The following is a 20,052-nucleotide window of genomic DNA, read 5'->3' as shown; positions in this document are numbered from 1 at the left end:
GTGTTTAATGGTGAATGACAATTTTATGTAACTGAACTCAAAAATAAAAGTATTATTAGAACTCTCACTGAGGCAACTATGATTAAGATGATGCGCAATGAAGGAGAAGAAAGATAAGAAAAAAGTAAAATGTCGATTACCAAACTTTCCTCTTCATTCGCTTCCAGGCATTCAACAAATCCTTGTCGTATTTCTGCTGTCATCGCAGCTGTTGAAGTAAACTGGGTTACCATTTGATTTTGTGAAGACGGTTGAGAAGTCATCGCCAAAAGAATCTTCACAGCAGTGTTTGCATGTTGAGGTAGCCAGCTGTTATATGTGACATACCTGAAAATTGTACATACAAAAGTATCAGAAACTGCTGTTGGTTGTAATATAAAGGATGAATACAAATTACTGATAATTTTGTAAGACTATATGCCAATTTTCCATTAGGTCCCCATAAAAACTCTCCCCCTTCCAACCTTGTTTGAAGTGAAACAGATTAACTGAGGAATTTCAACCTAAAATCTTGATTACTATTAGAGATGTATCATCAGTCAGCCTCCTTATTAACTCACAGACTATTTTGATTTCATTGTTAGATTCATTAAAGTAGAGAAACAAATTTTCAAATTTCTCAAGAAGTGTACTTAATATTTTACACTGTTCTTTGTAGTGGGTAGGATAATCTGCATTTTTGATACAATATCCGGCTCTCAACTATCTGTCTGAAGATTTTATCAGTGACGATACGCATGTTTTCCGTCGATTCTTTAATCTGTGCACCATAAATCACTTCCGTACAAGTGCTTTCAAACATTATTGTTACTTCATTACTAAGCAACCTGCCCTTCCAAGTTGACATTGTCTATGTAGGTGGCAAGGCGGGCTCCAATCTGCTTCTTGGAGACACAACTCAATGGCCAGGCTCGTTTCCTCATGTACTGTTGTGCAGTAACCACTTTCCAAAAGAATTTGGACTCACTAATACTTACACTGTTAACTGTAAGACTGTCATTCACTGTCAGAGAGAACACTCAGAACTTTCATAATAATGACATCATCTATTTTAGAATTGTGTAGAAATGCGTGTTTTTGAACAGTAAATTAGTCTAGTGAGGAAACCAACTACGTGAGCACGGTTATACATGGCTGGCACAAAAGTTTGTCAAAGAATTTTCTGTAGCAATATCACTTTCTCTCTCTCTTTCTCTCTCTCATGACTGTTCTTTTCACATATAGCAACAATATATATGGTTCGTTGCCTTACAACAAAATGATGCTGCTAAACTGCAATTATTTATCAACTTGGTGCTTAGTAACACAAAAAACAAGGGTACAACCTGCAACCTTTCATTCACACATACTGAGCGTACTGCAGAATGCTACAATAGTGTTATTTTTGACAGTTTTTTTAATTAAAAAAGCACTTTCGCAGTTTTCCCTAAAAAAAAGAACTTCTGAATTACGATCTGGGACAGGCATCTTTATTTTATGCCCAGTAAGAATTGGCCCCGAGTGGCCTACTCGCACTGAGTGAGTGGTAAGAAGCAGCCCCATCCTGCTTCTTGCTAGCCATTTGTGTAGAATGCATTGCAAGAGTTCACTGTCTTTACATTATTTTCCTATGTTTATGAGGCCAGTCTATTCAAGCACATTGGATATTTTAGGGTACGTACTCTGGCCACTGCAAGAAACGAAGTCACTGACTGACTCATTACGCACGGACTTCATGTTATGGTTTTCTACTACATCTGCGCACTTCAATAATGTGCAAATATTCCAAAAACTGTTGCTGATTGTTGCATAATGCATATTTGTAGTTCTGTTGCTTCATTAACACTGCAAAATTAAACTGCACACTTAGGGAATCTTTCACTTGGTTCAGAGCTATTCTTAAGGCATTGTTGTTGTTGTGGTCTTCAGTCCTGAGACTGGTTTGATGCAGCTCTCCATGCTACTCTATCCTGTGCAAGCTTTTTCATCTCCCAGTACCTACTGCAACCTACATCCTTCTGAATCTGCTTAGTGTATTCATCTCTTGGTCTCCCTCTACGATTTTTACCCTCCACGCTGCCCTCCAATACTAAATTGGTGATCCCTTGATGCCTCAGAACATGTCCTACCAACCGATCCCTTCTTCTGGTCAAGTTGTGCCACAAACCTCTCTTCTCCCCAATCCTATTCAAAACTTCCTCATTAGTTATGTGATCTACCCATCTAATCTTCAGCATTCTTCTGTAGCACCACATTTCGAAAGCTTCTATTCTCTTCTTGTCCAAACTATTTATCGTCCATGTTTCACTTCCATACTTGGCTACACTCCATACGAATACTTTCAGAAATGACTTCCTGACACTTAAAATCAATACAGGATGTTAACAAATTTCTCTTCTTCAGAAACGCTTTCCTTGCCATTGCCAGCCTACATTTTATATCCTCTCTACTTCGACCATCATCAGTTATTTTGCTCCCCAAATAGCAAAACTCCTTTACTACTTTAAGTGCCTCATTTCCTAATCTAATTCCCTCAGCATCACCCGACTTAATTAGACTACATTCCATTATCCTTGTTTTGCTTTTGTTGATGTTCATCTTATATCCTCCTTTCAAGACACTGTCCATTCCATTCAACTGCTCTTCCAAGTCCTTTGCTGTCTCTGACAGAATTACAATGTCATCAGCGAACCTCAAAGTTTTTATTTCTTCTCCATGGATTTTAATACCTACTCCGAATTTTTCTTTTGTTTCCTTTACTGCTTGCTCAATATACAGATTGAACAACATCAGGGAGAGGCTACAACCCTGTCTTACTCCCTTCCCAACCACTGCTTCCCTTTCATGTCCCTCGACTCTTATAACTGCCATCTGGTTTCTGTACAAATTGTAAATAGCCTTTCGCTCCCTGTATTTTACCCCTGCCACCTTTAGAATTTGAAAGAGAGTATTCCAGTCAACATTGTCAAAAGCTTTCTCTAAGTCTACAAATGCTAGAAACGTAGGTTTGCCTTTCCTTAATCTTTCTTCTAAGATAAGTCGTAAGGTCAGTACTGCCTCACGTGTTCCAATGTTTCTACGGAATCCAAACTGATCTTCCCCGAGGTTGGCTTCTACTAATTTTTCCATTCGTCTGTAAAGAATTCGCGTTAGTATTTTGCAGCTGTGACTTATTAAACTGATAGTTCGGTAATTTTCACATCTGTCAACACCTGCTTTCTTTGGGATTGGAATTATTATATTCTTCTTGAAGTCTGAGGGTATTTCGCCTGTTTCATACATCTTGCTCACCAGATGGTAGAGTTTTGTCAGGACTGGCTCTCCCACGGCCGTCAGTAGTTCCAATGGAATATTGTCTACTCCGGGGGCCTTGTTTCGACTCAAGTCTTTCAGTCTTAAGGCATTACCAGCACGCAAATCTTGTTTGAATCATTACAGATCGTAATGTAGTTTACCTTCACTGGGTAATGCAAAATACTGTTTACTTTAGGGAACACTTTATCAATGTGAGCACCCAAGGTCGAATAACCTACTAAACTTCATTTAATTACTGATATTTCTTATTCCTCGAGCAGCCAGGCTAATGAACAAAGTAAAGTATATCTTACATACTGCATCCTTCTACTTCTCTCAACGGAAGTGAAAATTGTGCATCGAGGACAGTGCCCTATTCCACATCTGCTACAAATAACTTCTTCGTGTATTTGTAGTTGCAGAGTGGTTGCTCTAGCCATGATGTGGAATTACACTGCAATTTGCTTTTTGTCTCCTACCAATGCAGGACATTTCAACAATTATATTAAAAAGTGAGGAGGAATAGTGCAGTTACACATCAAGAATTATATTCTTACAGTGTACTTCCTGCCTGCACATAAATGACAACTGCTCTTTTGATTTCACTATGGTACGACCGCACTGTATTTTGCGCCAGATTATCCTGCACGTTTCAGACCGATTCCTCTGATGGGTACAGCTGCTGAATGGCTTGTAAACTACATGATGAATCTGAACAGATGAATTCTTCCTCTGACAGCATCTATCATCCTTTCTGGAGCCACACTCCTGCAATTGGATACAGTTCAGAATCCAACAAAACTCGCTGATTAAGTAAGACAATCTTGCAGGCACTGTTTGGGAAAAATAGCCAAGTAACAAAACCTGTTGTCATGCTGGGATCCACAGTATACACCACCTTAGAACTGTAATATTTGCTTAAAATTCCACTAACTTTCATCTATATAAAGCAGTCAACAGTGCAGGTGTACCGGAACAATACCTGCGAGTTACACAGCGCAGAAAGCTAGATCAGAGTCAGAACTCTACCATGATTCCATGATGAAATGTACCATTTCTTCTGTGATTGGAAGAAAATTGTACTCTGTTTATGAGAGTATCACAATCACACAAGGAGATACAATCTGGGAATTTGGTTGACAAACTTTACAAGATCCTTAATCTGTGGGGTTCAGTCAGTATTACTAAACACATGCTCTAAAAAGGCTCTCAACGAGGTGACCAATGGAAGGTGTCAAATTGATAGAAATTGAGTGACGGCGAGCACTCCTGGTTGTTTTCTGGTCAATGTCAACCTTAGCCAGCAGAAAACACTGTGCCAAATGCATCTACCTCTACAAAAGCAAAAGTGATGAACAGAGTTAATAGCTGGTGAAATGTTATATGTAACTTGAGTTTGAAACAATCTAACATTTTAGACCAATTAAACAGTCTTGCCTGTTATTTAAAGTTGGTAAACAAATGGAAAAGAGCCAATACTGGTGGAAAGCACACAACTCTAATGGATTCAGCTCCTCCCATCAACCACCTCACTGAGGGCCTCCTTAGTGTGTTAGTTTAGTAAGTATAAAGAATTTACTAATGCAAAACTGGTCCACTGAAGGCAGTGACAACAGCAAAAACTATTGTCATCAATAAGGCAAGCAATTACTGGGAAGAGTATTTTAAAAGTACAAGGATCCCACCTTCCACTCTTTTGCCACTGCAGTTGTCTTCTCTACAGATTGCATTAGACGAGCCTTTCTTGCAATCGCAGTATCACATTCTCCAGGTGAACATTGAGGTCACTTACATTCCAGTGAAGAAAGGCACTGCTGTAATGGTGAAGATTTTATCAGTTTCATTATTACATTCAGTGGTTGATTTTATAACGTTATTGCTGGGATGACTTGCTGTATCCTCCAGATGTAAACTTAGTTCATCTCTTGTTCAGGCATAGTTTCAGTTCTATGGCAGAACAATGTTCAATGGAGATGACCACAGTGTGACTTTCAAACATACTGTACTCACAGTTTTTTTATTTGGATATTTTTGTATTGGTCTTCCCCAATGTTGAGAATATTTTGGTTCTATTGCTGGAGATATTTCAGTTGTCTACTCTTCTGTCTTCCTATTATGAGCTTTGTTCTCATATTTTGTACTCAATTTGCACTTACTTTAGTAGTCATTGCCTGAATCTGTCTGTCTGACCAGGTAAGTTTACAACGCACACCTGTTTTGTTAAAAGTTCAAGACTACCAGTGCACTTAAATCTTCTGATGTTGGCATTGGTATCAGATAGCACATGGAGCACACACAAATTTCTTACATTTCTTACTTTCAGCAAATGGGAGGGACTTGAATCCAAGCTAGATAGTTATCTGAGCACACTTTCTGTAAATCATCCATCATTTTCGCAGTCAGTTGTTGTGGCCAAACTATGATACTGTATTCACAACATGAAAATAGTTTTCTGTGAAAAGTCTTTTTCAAGCTGAGTGAACTGTCCTTAAGCTCTTCAGGTGAAATTGACATGATAAAATTTACGATGAAGGAAGTTATTTTTCTCTCCAAGGCACTACCTACCATTCTAATTATATTTGTACCATCATCGAGTGCTCCTTGCACCCCCTTCCCTTCCCCTGTTCACAGCACTGCTGTATCTATATCCATAATACCAATAATGCATACAATACAGGAATGCTCTATCTAAAACCATAATACCGACAAGTCGCACATCGTGTCTACCAAAATAGCTGTTTGTGGCACACAAGGTAAACACATAATCAGAGTAAAAACAGTTTCATGCTCTCTTTTTCCAGGAAAAACGCCAAAAATCACTAGAAATTTAAATGATACTATAATATATTATTCTACAAACCTTTCACTTTACCCTAAGTTTTTTTTTTTTTTTTTGTTTTTTTTTTTGAGATTTCAGTGATGATGATGTTTGGTTTGTGGGGTACTCAACTGCACAGTCATCAGCACCTGTACAAGTCCCAATTTTTTCACATTCCAATTCTGTTCACTGTCGCGAATGATGATGATGATGATGATGATGATGACAATTCAAACACCCAGTCACAGAGTTCAGTGTTCCAGTTAAATACTACAATTCTTTATATGAATATAAATGAGATGCTTTTCAAAGGATTCTCCCTCTTGTTTTATAGCAACAAATGCCACCTGCGCTAGTGCACTACTCCGATACCACTACTAAGTGAAACCTGATCAGGAGCACAAGCCATCCATTCTCACTTGGGTAACTGGTTGTGATCACAACCCAATAATCCTGTGTCCTGGACAGAGAGTAACTGAGCCATACAGCCCAGCAGGGTGCATGGTTGGTTGGTTGTTTGGGGTTTAAGGGACCAAACAGCAAGGTCATCAGTCCCTTGTTTCAAATGTGGTCCATTCCGCTATTGTGACATCTCAGGAAAGTCAGGACAATAAAAGGGAAAAGGCTAAAAACGTAAAAGGGCAGTCATGTTGTCAATGGTAAAAACAAAATGAGGGAAGCCAGCAAGAGAACGAACCCAACGCTATGCTGAAGCAGCATAGGCAAGACCACCTGCGACTTAAAAGGTGCAACCGCTAGAACGTAGAAGTACGTATGGGAAAAGGAGACTAAACAATCCTTAAAAAAAGGGTAAAAACAGAGTAAAAGGGGAAGAAAAGAGTATCTCGGTCAGGGAGGTGAGTCAGGAATCTCCAAACATGGCTTACAGTGGGAGACACCCAAACACTTAGCGCCCTGCCCCAACACCAGAGAGAGATTAAAAACCTTAAAACTGAGAATAAAAACCACTTTCCCGGAGGAAACCGAGAACCAAAGAGACCATCCGGGAATCGTCAGCCAACATCAAACGTAAAGTGTGGGGGAGTCTGTACTTAGCACGCAGAGCCAAAAGAAGGGGGCATCAACCAAAATGTGGGCTACTGACTGGAAGGCTCCACAATCACAAAGTGGGGGTGGCTCATCACGCAAAAGAAAACCACGGGTCAGCCTGGTATGGCCAATGCGGAGACGACACAGTGTGGTCGAGTCCATTCGGGAGAGGTGAAAGGAAGAACGCCACGGGCCTGGTGTCACCTTAATCGCACGAAGTTTATTAGACATGGGGGGTAGCCTCCCAAGAATTGGCCCATGACTGTGCGAAGTGGGATTTGATGTGAAGCCATAAATCCGCTGCAGGAGGGGTTACAGAAAACGGGGGGTAAGTGACTGCTCCCCCAGCCAAACGATCAGCGAGCTCATTACCCGGGATACAAGGCCAGGGACCCAAAGGAAGTCAATGGAACAAGCAGCACGGTGAATATCAGCGAGATGGTCATGGACGGCAGGAACCAAGGATGGCACGAAAAACATCGGTCAATAGCAAGAAGGCCACTCATCGAGTCCGTACATAACAAAACGCGGTTGTGTTGGGACTGTTTAATAAAGGTAAGGGCCTGCGAAATTGCCATCAATTCCGCAGTAAACACCCCACATGTAGGTGGCAGCAGATGATTTTCCGCTCCAACAGAGGATGTGAAGGCATACCCCACATGATCAGCAGATTTAGAGCCATCAGTGTAAAAAATAACAGCATCCCGAAACTCCCACAAAATTTGGCGGAAAAAGGAACGGAACACCATCGGGGGGATGGAATCTTTCGGACCTCGGCGGAGATCCATCCAAATTCGAGGCCGAGGAACTAACCAAGGGGGGATGGAGGGGAGGGAGCGAGGAAGACAGGACAAAGAAGGAAGCTGAAAATCACGGCAAAGAGACGCAAGGCGGAGCCCAACCAGTAAACCCGCCCGAGGGCAGGAGTTGGGTGGGCAACGTCCATGGTCTGGGAACAGGATAGAATAGGAAGGATGAGTGGGAGAGGAACGGATAGCGAGTCCATAAGACAGCAGAAGCTGGGACCACAGAACAGAAGGGGGGGGATCCCAGCTTCAACCAGGAGACTATCAACAGGGCTAGTAGGGAAGGCACCGGTGGCCAAACGGATACCACAATGGTGGACTGGATCCAGCACGTGCAGTGTGGAAGGAGCAGCTGAACCATAAACTTGACAACCGTAGTCCAAGCGAGACAGAACTAGAGCACGATAAAGACGGAGGAGGAGGGAACGGTCCGCACCCCAAGAGGAGTGGGCAAGAAAGCGAAGGACATTGAGTTTACGGAAACATCCTACCTTCAGAAGTCTAATATGGGGCAGCCAAGTGAGCTTGTTGTCGAAAAGAAGACCCAGGAAACGAAACTGTGGGACCCCAGGCAATCGTTGTCCATCGAGATAGAGCTCTGGATCAGGGTGGATCGTACTACGGTGACAGAAGTGGACCACCCGCGATTTTGAAGGAGAGAATTGAAACTCGTGTGAGAGGGACCATGCAGAGGCATGCCGTATAGCTCCCTGGAGCTGCCGTTCTGCAGAGGCCATCGAAGAGGAATTAACCCAAATGCAGAAATCATCCACATACAGGGCAGGGGCGACCAAAGGACTGACAGAGGCCACAAGTCCATCGATAGCAATGAGGAAAAGGAGGACACTCAAGACAGAACCCTGTGGGATGCCCGTCTCCTGGGTCCGTGGAGAACTAAAAACAGTACCAACTCGAACTCTGAACGACCGATGGAACAGGAACTGGCGGATAAAAATCGGGAGTGGACCCCGAAGACCCCACTGATGAAGGGTAAGTAAGATGTGATGGCACCAGGCTGTGTCATAGGCCTTGCGAAGGTCAAAAAACACTGCAACCAAATGGCGGCGGTGGGAAAAAGCCTGCCGAACTGCGCATTCCAAGCGAAGTAAATGATCGATTGGAGAGCGTCCCTCTCGAAAGCCACACTGGTAAGGAGAAAATAGATCCCGAGATTCGAGGACCCAATTGAGCTGACGGGCTACCATCCGTTCAAGTAACTTACAAACAACATTGATCAAACTAATCGGCCGATAGCTGTCAACAGATAGGGGATTCTTACCAGGCTTATGGACAGGAACCACGATGCTATCCCTCCACTGAGAAGGGAAGTCACCCTGGAGCCAGATACGGTTAAACACCCGAAGAAGATGTTGCCGTTGTGGAGCACTGAGATGTTGAAGCAGTTGGTTATGAATGGAATCTGGGCCAGGAGCCGTATCATGAGAAGCTGGCCGTATCATGAGAAGAAGATAGAGCAGAAAGAAATTCCCATTCAGCAAAAGATTCGTTGTAAGATTGTGACTCAAAAGGGGTAAAACATAAGGTGGAAGCTTCAGCCCGCTGTTTCTGGCAAAGGAAAGCAGCTGGATAGGAGGCTGATGCTGATGCCACAACAAAATGGATCGCAAGATGTTCTGCAAGAACTATTGGTTCCGTACAAAGGCCATCTGGGAGGTGAAGGCCTGGGAGGGTGGACTGCTGATGGCAACCTTGGAGAGAGCGAAGTGTAGCCCATACCCATGACAGAGGGACAGTAGAACCAAGGGAAGAAACAAATCGTTCCCAACATATCCGCTTGCTCTGTTTGATTAAATAACGGGCTTTAGCGCGGAGGCGTTTAAAGGTAGTAAGGCTGGCTACAGATGGGTGCCTCTTAAAGTGTTGCAAAGCTCGACAGCTATCATGGATGGCAATGGCAATGACCGTACTCCACCACGGGACTTGCCGCCGACGAAATGGTCCAGATGAGCGCGGGACAGCAAGGCTAGCAGCGCGAACAATCGCGTCAGACACGTCACGTAGGACGTCATCAATACAACCCGACAAAGAGGGAGAAAACTCGACCTGTGCAGTGTATAGAGGCCAATCGGCGCGTTGGAAAGACCAACGAGGTAACCTGTCCATCGGGGAGCGGGAAGGGAGCGAGATAATCAACGGGAAATGGTCACTATCACAAAGGTCGTCGTGTGGCGACCAGTGTAATGAAGGGAGGAGAGAGGGAGAAGAAAGAGAAAGATCAATGGCAGAAAAGGTGCCATGACCGGCACTGAAATGAGTAGGGGAGCCATCATTAAGAAGGCACAGGTCGTGGTCTGCAATAAATTGGTCTATAAGAAGACCTCGTCGAGATGGAAAGCCACTGCCCCACAAAGGATGATGAGCATTAAAATCCCCAAGGAGGAGGAAGGGAGGAGGAAGTTGCTGAAGAAGGGCAGTTAAGGCAGCAGGTGTAAGAGTCCTGTCAGGAGGGAGATAAAGATTGCAAACCGTGACCTCAGAGTCTAGGTGGACCCTAACAGCAACCGCTTCCAATGTAGTTTGAAGAGGAATCCATGTGCTAGCAATGTTTGTACGGACCAACGTACAAACGCCCCCAGAAGACCGCAGGGATCCGACCCGATTTCGACAGAAAACACGGAACCCACAGAGGGTCAGTGAGTGAGCATCAGTAAAATGAGATTCCTGGAGAACCACAAAAGCTGCAGAGTAAGACGAACGAAGGGATTTCAATTCCGGAAGGTGACGATAGTATCCATTACAGTTCCGTTGGAGAACCACAGAACGATGATTTAAATGGGGGCTGAACACGCTAAAGCCAGTCATACCGCCGGGTCCCCACCCGTCACTGACAAGGAGGGGGCGACATCCATGAACGACAGGTCAGAATCCGGTTGTGAAGTCGGGGATGGGACCTCCGGTGACACCAGAGGCTCTTTGTCCCGGGACTTATGTTTCTTCTTCTTTTCAGGCTGAGATCGAGGAGGGCATAAAGGAGCTAGCTGCAGCAAGATCAGGAACAGAAAGAGACCGGGCGACCTGGGGGCCGACAGACCACGGCTCTCATGGTCGCCGCGCGGCAGCAGACCTTTGGCCTGGAAGGTGCCGGGAAGGGGCACCCCGGGAGAGGCGCCCTCGACCGGCAGACGCCGAAGCAGTGGGACACTTCTCCAGCTGGGGAGGGGGAGCAGCGCCCAGAGGAGAAGGTGTGGGAGCCGCAGGGGTGGGGGGAAGGAGAGGGGTCCGGGATGGGGGTAAGGAAGGGGGAGGAAGGGGTGAAGATGTAACCAAAGCGTAACTAGATGTCATGGGCACAGGTTGAAGACGTGTATACTTCTTACGGGCCTCTGTGTAGGTTAAACGATCGAGGGACTTATACTCCTGTATCTTCTTTTCCTTCTTATATACTGGGCAATCTGGTGAACGTGTAGAATGACTGCCATGACAATTTACACACACAGGAGGGGCAACACATGGATTTCCCTCATGGAGTGGATGACCACAGTCACCACAGAGAGGGGCCTGTGAACAGCAGGAAGACGTGTCCAAAACGCAAGCACTTAAAACACCTCATAGGAGGTGGGACGCACGGCTTCACATCACATCGATAAACCATAATCTTAACTTTCTCAGGGAGGATATCCCCTTCACAGGCCAGGATAAAGGCACCAGTATCAATGTGATTGCTTTTAGGACCCTTCTGAACACGCCAAACAAAGTGAACACCCCGCCATCCGAGATTGTCCCAAAGTTCCTCATCAGTTTGAAGGATGAGGTCCCTGTGAAAAATCACACCTTGAAGCATATTTAGAGACTGGAGGGGGGCGGGGGTAATGGACACAGGAATTGTGCCAAGATGGGTACAGGCACGAAGGGCCGCAGACTGGGCAGCTGAAGCAGTTTTTATCATAAACGCGAACCCGACCGCACCTTGCTCAAGGAGTCCACTTCGCCAAACTTGTCTTCAATGTGTTCCACAAAGAATAAAGGTTTGTTATTGGTGAAAGTATCTCCATCAGTCCTGGTGCAAACTAGATAACGGGGGAAAGGTTTCGCCCCTAGCCGACGGGCCTGACCCTCTTCCCAGGGGGTAGCCACGGAAGGGAAGGCCGAAGGGGCAAGAGAAGCAGCACTCTAAGAATCAGTTCCGCGCAGAGAGACAGCCGCAGAAGAACGGCCAGAGTTCTGGACCCGTATGCGTTTCATTTGCATAGCGTCCGCCCCGATACCACCCACTCCGATCAGGGGCTCTCCTCACGGGCGCCACCCAGCCACAGCGAGGGCCGTCTGGCACGGCGGCCATTGCCAGGAGTTCCGATGCTCCAGGATGACGAGCAACCACTCCGAGGCATCTACATCTACATCTACATTGATACTCCGCAAGCCACCCAACGGTGTGTGGCGGAGGGCACTTTACGTGCCACTGTCATTACCTCCCTTTCCTGTTCCAGTCGCGTATGGTTCGCGGGAAGAACGACTGTCTGAAAGCCTCCGTGCGCGCTCTAATCTCTCTAATTTTACATTCGTGATCTCCTCGGGAAGTATAAGTAGGGGGAAGCAATATATTCGATACCTCATCCAGAAACGCACCCTCTCGAAACCTGGCGAGCAAGCTACACCGCGATGCAGAGCGCCTCTCTTGCAGAGTCTGCCACTTGAGTTTATTAAACATCTCCGTAACGCTATCACGGTTACCAAATAACCCAGTGACGAAACGCGCCGCTCTTCTTTGGATCTTCTCTATCTCCTCCGTCAACCCGACCTGGTACGGATCCCACACTGATGAGCAATACTCAAGTATAGGTCGAACGAGTGTTTTGTAAGCCACCTCCTTCGTTGATGGACTACATTTTCTAAGCACTCTCCCAATGAATCTCAACCTGGTACCCGCCTTACCAACAATTAGTTTTATATGATCATTCCACTTCAAATCGTTCCGTACGCATACTCCCAGATATTTTACAGAAGTAACTGCTACCAGTGTTTGTTCCGCTATCATATAATCATACAATAAAGGATCCTTCTTTCTATGTATTCGCAATACATTACATTTGCTTATTTAAGGGTCAGTTGCCACTCCCTGCACCAAGTGCCTATCCGCTGCAGATCTTCCTGTATTTCGCTACAATTTTCTAATGCAGCAACTTCTCTGTATACTACAGCATCATCCGCGAAAAGCCGCATGGAACTTCCGACACTATCTACTAAGTCATTTATATATATTGTGAAAAGCAATGGTCCCATAACACTCCCCTGTGGCACGCCAGAGGTTAGTTTAACGTCTGTAGACGTCTCTCCATTGATAACAACATGCTGTGTTCTGTTTGCCAAAAACTCCTCAATCCAGCCACACAGCTGGTCTGATATTCCGTAGCCTCTTACTTTGCTTATCAGGCGACAGTGCGGAACTGTATCGAACGCCTTCCGGAAGTCAAGAAAAATAGCATCTACCTGGGAGCCTGTATCTAATATTTTCTGGGTCTCATGAACAAATAAGGCGAGTTGGGTCTCACACGATCGCTGTTTCCGGAATCCATGTTGATTCCTACATAGTAGATTCTGGGTTTCCAGAAATGACATGATACGCGAGCAAAAAACATGTTCTAAAATTCTACAAGAGATCGACGTAAGAGATATAGGTCTATAGTTTTGCGCATCTGCTCGACGACCCTTCTTGAAGACTGGGACTATCTGTGCTCTTTTCCAATCATTTGGAACCTTCCGTTCCTCTAGAGACTTGCGGTACACGGCTGTTAGAAGGGGGGCAAGTTCTTTCGCGTACTCTGTGCATGAGGAGGTCACAGCTCAGGTATCAGAAGTGTGATCCCTGTGTTTCCAGGGGGCTCAACCAAAAGGGTACATAGCGACCCCACCACACGGGCTGGCTACCGTGCTGGCTATGCACCGTAGCATCAGACGACTACGTGAAAGAAAAGGTGGAATGTACTAGGAGGGCACACGTTGGAGACACTAGGTAAGGTGCTCTTCCCCAAATGGCTCACACTAAAGAGGAGAAATTTAGGAATGGAGGTCAAATCCCAGGGGGGACCAGGGAATGCAAAAAGGAGGAGATGATTACGCAACAAAGCCGAATTGTAAAACCAACAGAACCAGGAGGATAGCAGGGACCAACATAAGCAAGGACACCAAGAGGGGGAGAGGAGAGGGCGAGGGGAAAGAATCAAGGAGGGGAAAGGAGGGGAAGGGGAAGGAAATGCAGCCCCAAAGAGAAAGAAGGCTGCAATAGCTCGGGGCCACGCACGTATCCACAAAAGAGTTGTGGACCCCCTGGGGGGCAGGGTGCACGGAGTAACAGTTCCCACTGAACTCCAGTTTGTTGTTCTGCAGTAACTCCGTCTAGCTACACAAGTAAGCAGTCCTCACAAGGAACTTGATAATGTGGACATGGGCACAATTTCTGCGGAACAGCTGACCCATTCGTCTACAGCACCTGGCTTGCCTCACACAGCTATGAGAGAAATGGCAACTTTAAACCTCCACCTGCGAGTAGACAGGCGAGATTGCTCTCCACCGAACACTGCTGTCTGTGGGGTGGCTCCATGCATACGTGCCAACGGAAGATGCTAAATTCACATGACCTCACTGCCCGTGACCATTACTGACTGGTTCGCCTTTTAAACAGCCGGACTCATACTTTACCCCCACCCCCTCTGTTCAGTGCATCTAAGATTTATCATCATTACTATAGAAAATTGTGGTGAGAACAATGCACTGATCTAGCCAAACGCTGTTAAATATTACTAATATTCAGAAACTATCAAAGTGTATCAGTATTAAAGAGTACTTGTTTCCATCAAGAACATTACTCTCATTGTACATAACACAGCACCACAGAACAACCTAGACCATTCAAAGTTAGTGTGCATGGCGTAAATAAACTTATTAATGTGTTATCTTTTTGGAGATGCCTGACTGTCTTTATTAGCCACCTCTACTGTTGACACATAAGTTTCTATACTCCGATCCACGAACGATGGCAGTTCGCGCATGTCAAGGCACGGACAGGGATTACACTGTTGACGATTCCGAGCGTGCGTTGCGGTACGTGCATCCACGTGCTTTCTGCTTGCAGAAAGCGTACATCCCATAAATTATGTCTCTCACTTACTTACGCAGACTTTATCACTTACCACCACAATCAGTAATGACAACTCACAACAAATGGAATCTTATTTCACTAACAACAATTACGATCACGTTTAATACTCGAGTTAGCTACAGCATTCACAGCAGACTGCTCAGAATGTACGAAACGTTCATTGGCTGTCAGCACGCATGACGTAGGTGCGCAGAACAAGCCTTAACTCTACTGCCATCGGTCAAGGCTCCCACTACAACATCGATGGCGAGTGCTCAGAAACAATCACAGCTGATTTGCCACCATAATACACTGTTGGGAGTTGTTGGCAACATCTGGAATAGCAGTCATAAATAATTTGTTTGAAAAAGTTTGTGCCTTTCAAATGTCTGAGTTAAATTCATTAGCAACTCCAAAAAACGTGTGGAGAAAATTGTAAAAAAGACTGTGGAACTATCAAAGGATTCAGAGGTGCTTACCATATTTAAAACAGAGCTTTAAAATTTTTTAATTTCCTCGAAGACAAAATGTGTCTGATAATATATCTGAAAAAGCAAACTGAAGTTTCAAAAATAGTGAAGAACTACAATTTTATCTCTGTGTGGATACCGAACAAATCTAGAAGGCTATATACTATCAAATATGTCGTGTGTGCACGTAACACAAGTATCATTAAATTTTGTGTTTCTAATTTGTTTGCATCCATAACTACCAAATTCATCTGAAAATTTTATTTCCATATCATGAGTGCCGTGCAAAATCTTGAGATGTCGACATTCCCAACCTATATCTTTGATCTTAAGTGGTATGGTAACACTTTTAATCACAGACAATGTTTCTTGAAATTATACTGGGTGTTACAAAAAGGTACGGCCAAACTTTCAGGAAACATTCCTCACACATAAATAAAGAAAAGATGTTATGTGGACATGTGTCCGGAAACGCTTGATTTCCATGTTAGAGCTCATTTTAGTTTCGTCCACCTACGCTCAGTGGAGCACGTTATCATGATTTCATACGGGATACTCTACCTGTGCTGCTAGAACATGTGCCTTTACAAGTACGACACAACATGTGGTTCATGCACGATGGAGCTCCTGCACATTTCAGTCGAAGTGTTCGTACGCTTCTCAACAACAGATTCGGTGACCGATGGATTGGTAGAGGCGGACCAATTCCATGGCCTCCACGCTCTCCTGACCTCAACCCTCTTGACTTTCATTTATGGGGGCATTTGAAAGCTCGTGTCTACGCAACCCCAGTACCAAATGTAGAGACTCTTCGTGCTAGTATTGTGGACAACTGTGATACAATACGCCATTCTCCAGGGCTGCATCAGCGCATCAGGGATTCCATGCGACGGAGGGTGGAGGCGCGTATCCTCGCTAACGGAGGACGTTTTGAACATTTCCTGTAACAAAGTGTTTGAAGTCACGCTGGTACATTCTGTTGCTCTGTGTTTCCATTCCATGATTAATGTGATTTGAAGAGAAGTAATAAAATGATCTCTAACATGGAAAGTAAGCATTTCCGGACACATGTCCACATAACATATTTTCTTTCTTTGTGTGTGAGGAATGTCTGGCCGTACCTTTTTGTAACACCCTGTGTATTATAATGAACTGTACAAAAACATGTTTTTGATGTGTCTTTAAAGTGAGAGTGCCCTCAAAGAACATATTTGTACAATTTTCAAGTTCTATCTATTTACCACCATAAACAACACTTAAAGCTTTGTAAGCTGCTTCCTGGTATGATGCCTGTGGGTTCAGCATGTGATGAAGAAAGTAATCTTGCAACTTGTCGGTTTACGTTCCCATATGCATTTTTTTTTTTTTTTTTTGTTTGTTTAGATTTATTTGCATGAATGCTTTTCAATGTGCAATTCAACGTTGTAACATCATAAAACTCGCCACATTGCACACTTTCACATTAGCTTTCCCATCTCTGTGAGGACTTCTGATCTGATGGGACAATCGAGACAGTACTGTATTGTGCTGGTAAGGATACTTTAGACTTAACCAAACTCCTACTGTCATGATAACCCTCTCTTATAATAAGCTGGGTTCCTTTGATCATTTTGTCAGTTGTTACTATCATCTGCCTTGTTGTGGACTGTTGCACCATGCAAATATCATACTGTGTAGTATCAGATAGAGAAGACAATCCACATGGACCAATAACAGTGTTTGTTTCACACTTTGTTGGTACTATTGAAATTCCATGACATGGTAAAGAAAGTATGGTTGTACAGAGTTTCTCTTCACTGAGCATGTCCCACAAAACTGCACAACACACATTTCCAATTAAATGTTCCAGGGCTGCATCAGCGCATCAGGGATTCCATGCGACGGAGGGTGGAGGCGCGTATCCTCGCTAACGGAGGACGTTTTGAACATTTCCTGTAACAAAGTGTTTGAAGTCACGCTGGTACATTCTGTTGCTCTGTGTTTCCATTCCATGATTAATGTGATTTGAAGAGAAGTAATAAAATGATCTCTAACATGGAAAGTAAGCATTTCCGGACACATGTCCACATAACATATTTTCTTTCTTTGTGTGTGAGGAATGTCTGGCCGTACCTTTTTGTAACACCCTGTGTATTATAATGAACTGTACAAAAACATGTTTTTGATGTGTCTTTAAAGTGAGAGTGCCCTCAAAGAACATATTTGTACAATTTTCAAGTTCTATCTATTTACCACCATAAACAACACTTAAAGCTTTGTAAGCTGCTTCCTGGTATGATGCCTGTGGGTTCAGCATGTGATGAAGAAAGTAATCTTGCAACTTGTCGGTTTACGTTCCCATATGCATTTTTTTTTTTTTTCAGCCCTTCAGCATGCAGTTTACTTAAGAGGGAGTCTATCCCTGTAAGAGCAGTTTGTACCATCCTTGCAAGCTGTTTTAGCAGGTGTTACAGCATCCCCATCTGGATGGACATACTAAATAATGTTAAACAACGAAAATATTCAATTTTTGACAATATAATGTAATCAGTCAAAATTGCAAAAATTTAACTGAAAACTAAAACAATAAAAATCCTCAGAAATCTAAAATATTTCAGGCTTCTCCTGGATGAAATAATTACCAGGTTTTTTCCAGATTTCCTGGTTGTCCCGGGGTGTATAAACCACGATGATGCATTTTATCTTACACATAATCCATGAGAATTGTTGAGAAACAGGAAATTTATCCATGACGAGAACAAATATTTAATACAAACAACACTAAGAAGAGGCTTGCAGATTTTTTGGAAAATAATAATAACAACAGGGAAGAATATTGAAAATGATATGTAAATAAGGTAAGGTCAACAGTACCTGCACTCGTTTTTGCATATGATCTGAGAAGCGATAGTGCATCAGATTACTTGTGGTGAATAATAAATTTTCGAGGTATTTTGCATTCCACTATAACACCTTACAGACATCTTAAATACATGAAAGCTAGGGCTTTTACTATCTTGTATAGGCAAGCAAGTTGGAATGTTTTTGCTGAGATTCTACAGTTAAACATCCATTCATTTTGCAAGTAGTGGCTGTTCCCTTATTCATGTGATCATAATTTTTGTGCAACAGTTAAATACCCATTACATTTTGCAGACAGTGACTGTGCTCTTACTCAAATGATTTTAATTTTTGTGCATGTGTACAGTGAGAAATATTTCAACATATAGTCAGATATGGTACAGCTAGGCAGAAAAAAGGAATACAAAGCTATTTCAGCCATGCTGTCACAAAGGAATACTCCTGATTAAGCAATGACGAAAATGACAGTGCAGCCTCTGCTACAGCAAATTTATTGCTGTGAGCAGTTGGCATGAGCACAGTGGAGACAGTTTCAACCATTGATAGTCAAAGAATGGAAGAAACAGATCCCGTAGAACGCACGTCAGTGAATGTTGAGCTGCATACCAACACGATAGAGACTGTGCCTATATGTTCATCTATATCACATCCATTTGCAGAATCTTTAAGGCAGATAGGACATAAACTAGCAGAACAGGTGGGAGAACATGAACAAAGACAAATAGAACGAGATAGACAATCAGAGCACAAGTAAGCCAAAAGTGACCAAACCTTAGGTATTCAAATAAAAGAACTAGAAAAGATTCAAAAGGAAGTAGCTGAAATGAAAAAGGCGTAGAACGTTATGCCAGCACACATGTAATGAAGGGTGATGTGCAGGCATTAACAAACCAGTTAGAGAACTTTATCATATCTAATATCCAGGGAGACACAGCACTGTGTGCAACAGAATGCCGACAGTTGTTACACTTGTGAACAATTTCAGAAGGTATTTTTGTCGAAATACTGGTCGCCTTGCATACAGGAGCATCTTAGAAAAGAGTTACGCAGTCTCAAAGCGTAAAATGCCAAGCAAACGAGCCTATACAAATACGTTAAAAGATATATAAACAAGACTGGGTAATGAGACAAACTGATCTACTGAAGGCACAATTGCCGAATGATATGGAAGTAAAACTGATCAATGTACTCAAACATGACTTAGAACACTTTTTATCCATGTTAAGACTCAATAGGTCTAGTACATGAGGATACAAAACAAAGCAAAGAAAACGGAAATAGTCATTCATTTCCGCATAGGAACCATTCACCCAACTAAAACAATAATAATAATAATAATAATAATAATAATAATAATAATAATAATAATGAACCCACTATCCAACATGCTAAATAATACAAATTATGGATACAATATTACTGGAACATACCCAGACAAAATCACACATTTGCAATACATGGATGATCTAAAACTACTGGCAGCAACAAATCAACAACTCAACCAATTACTAAAGATAATAGAAGTATTCAGCAAGGATATATATATTGCTTTTGGAACAGGCAAATGTAAGAAAAATACCATCGTCAAGGGAAAACACACTAAACAAGAGGATTACATATTGGATAACCACAGCGACTGCATAGAAGCGATGGAAAAAACAAATGCCTATAAATATCTAGGATACAGACAAAAAATAG

General features: G+C 43.2%; 1 protein-coding gene across 1 annotated transcript in view; it reads right to left on the bottom strand.

Annotated features, from left to right (window-relative positions):
- The window catches only part of LOC126481044 (nuclear pore complex protein Nup205), a 313,396-nt gene that overhangs the window by 113,878 nt on the left and 179,466 nt on the right, over positions 1-20,052 (bottom strand). Inside the window, exon 17 of the mRNA XM_050104525.1 lies at positions 141-327. Coding sequence (XP_049960482.1) covers positions 141-327 — 187 coding nt within the window. The remainder of the gene's footprint in view (positions 1-140; positions 328-20,052) is intronic.

The sequence above is a fragment of the Schistocerca serialis genome, chromosome 5 (genome assembly GCF_023864345.2).
Source record: "Schistocerca serialis cubense isolate TAMUIC-IGC-003099 chromosome 5, iqSchSeri2.2, whole genome shotgun sequence".
Classification (NCBI taxonomy): Eukaryota; Metazoa; Arthropoda; class Insecta; order Orthoptera; family Acrididae; genus Schistocerca; species Schistocerca serialis.
Note: the sequence above shows the minus strand (reverse complement) of the source record. Positions and strands in the feature narration are given on the sequence as shown.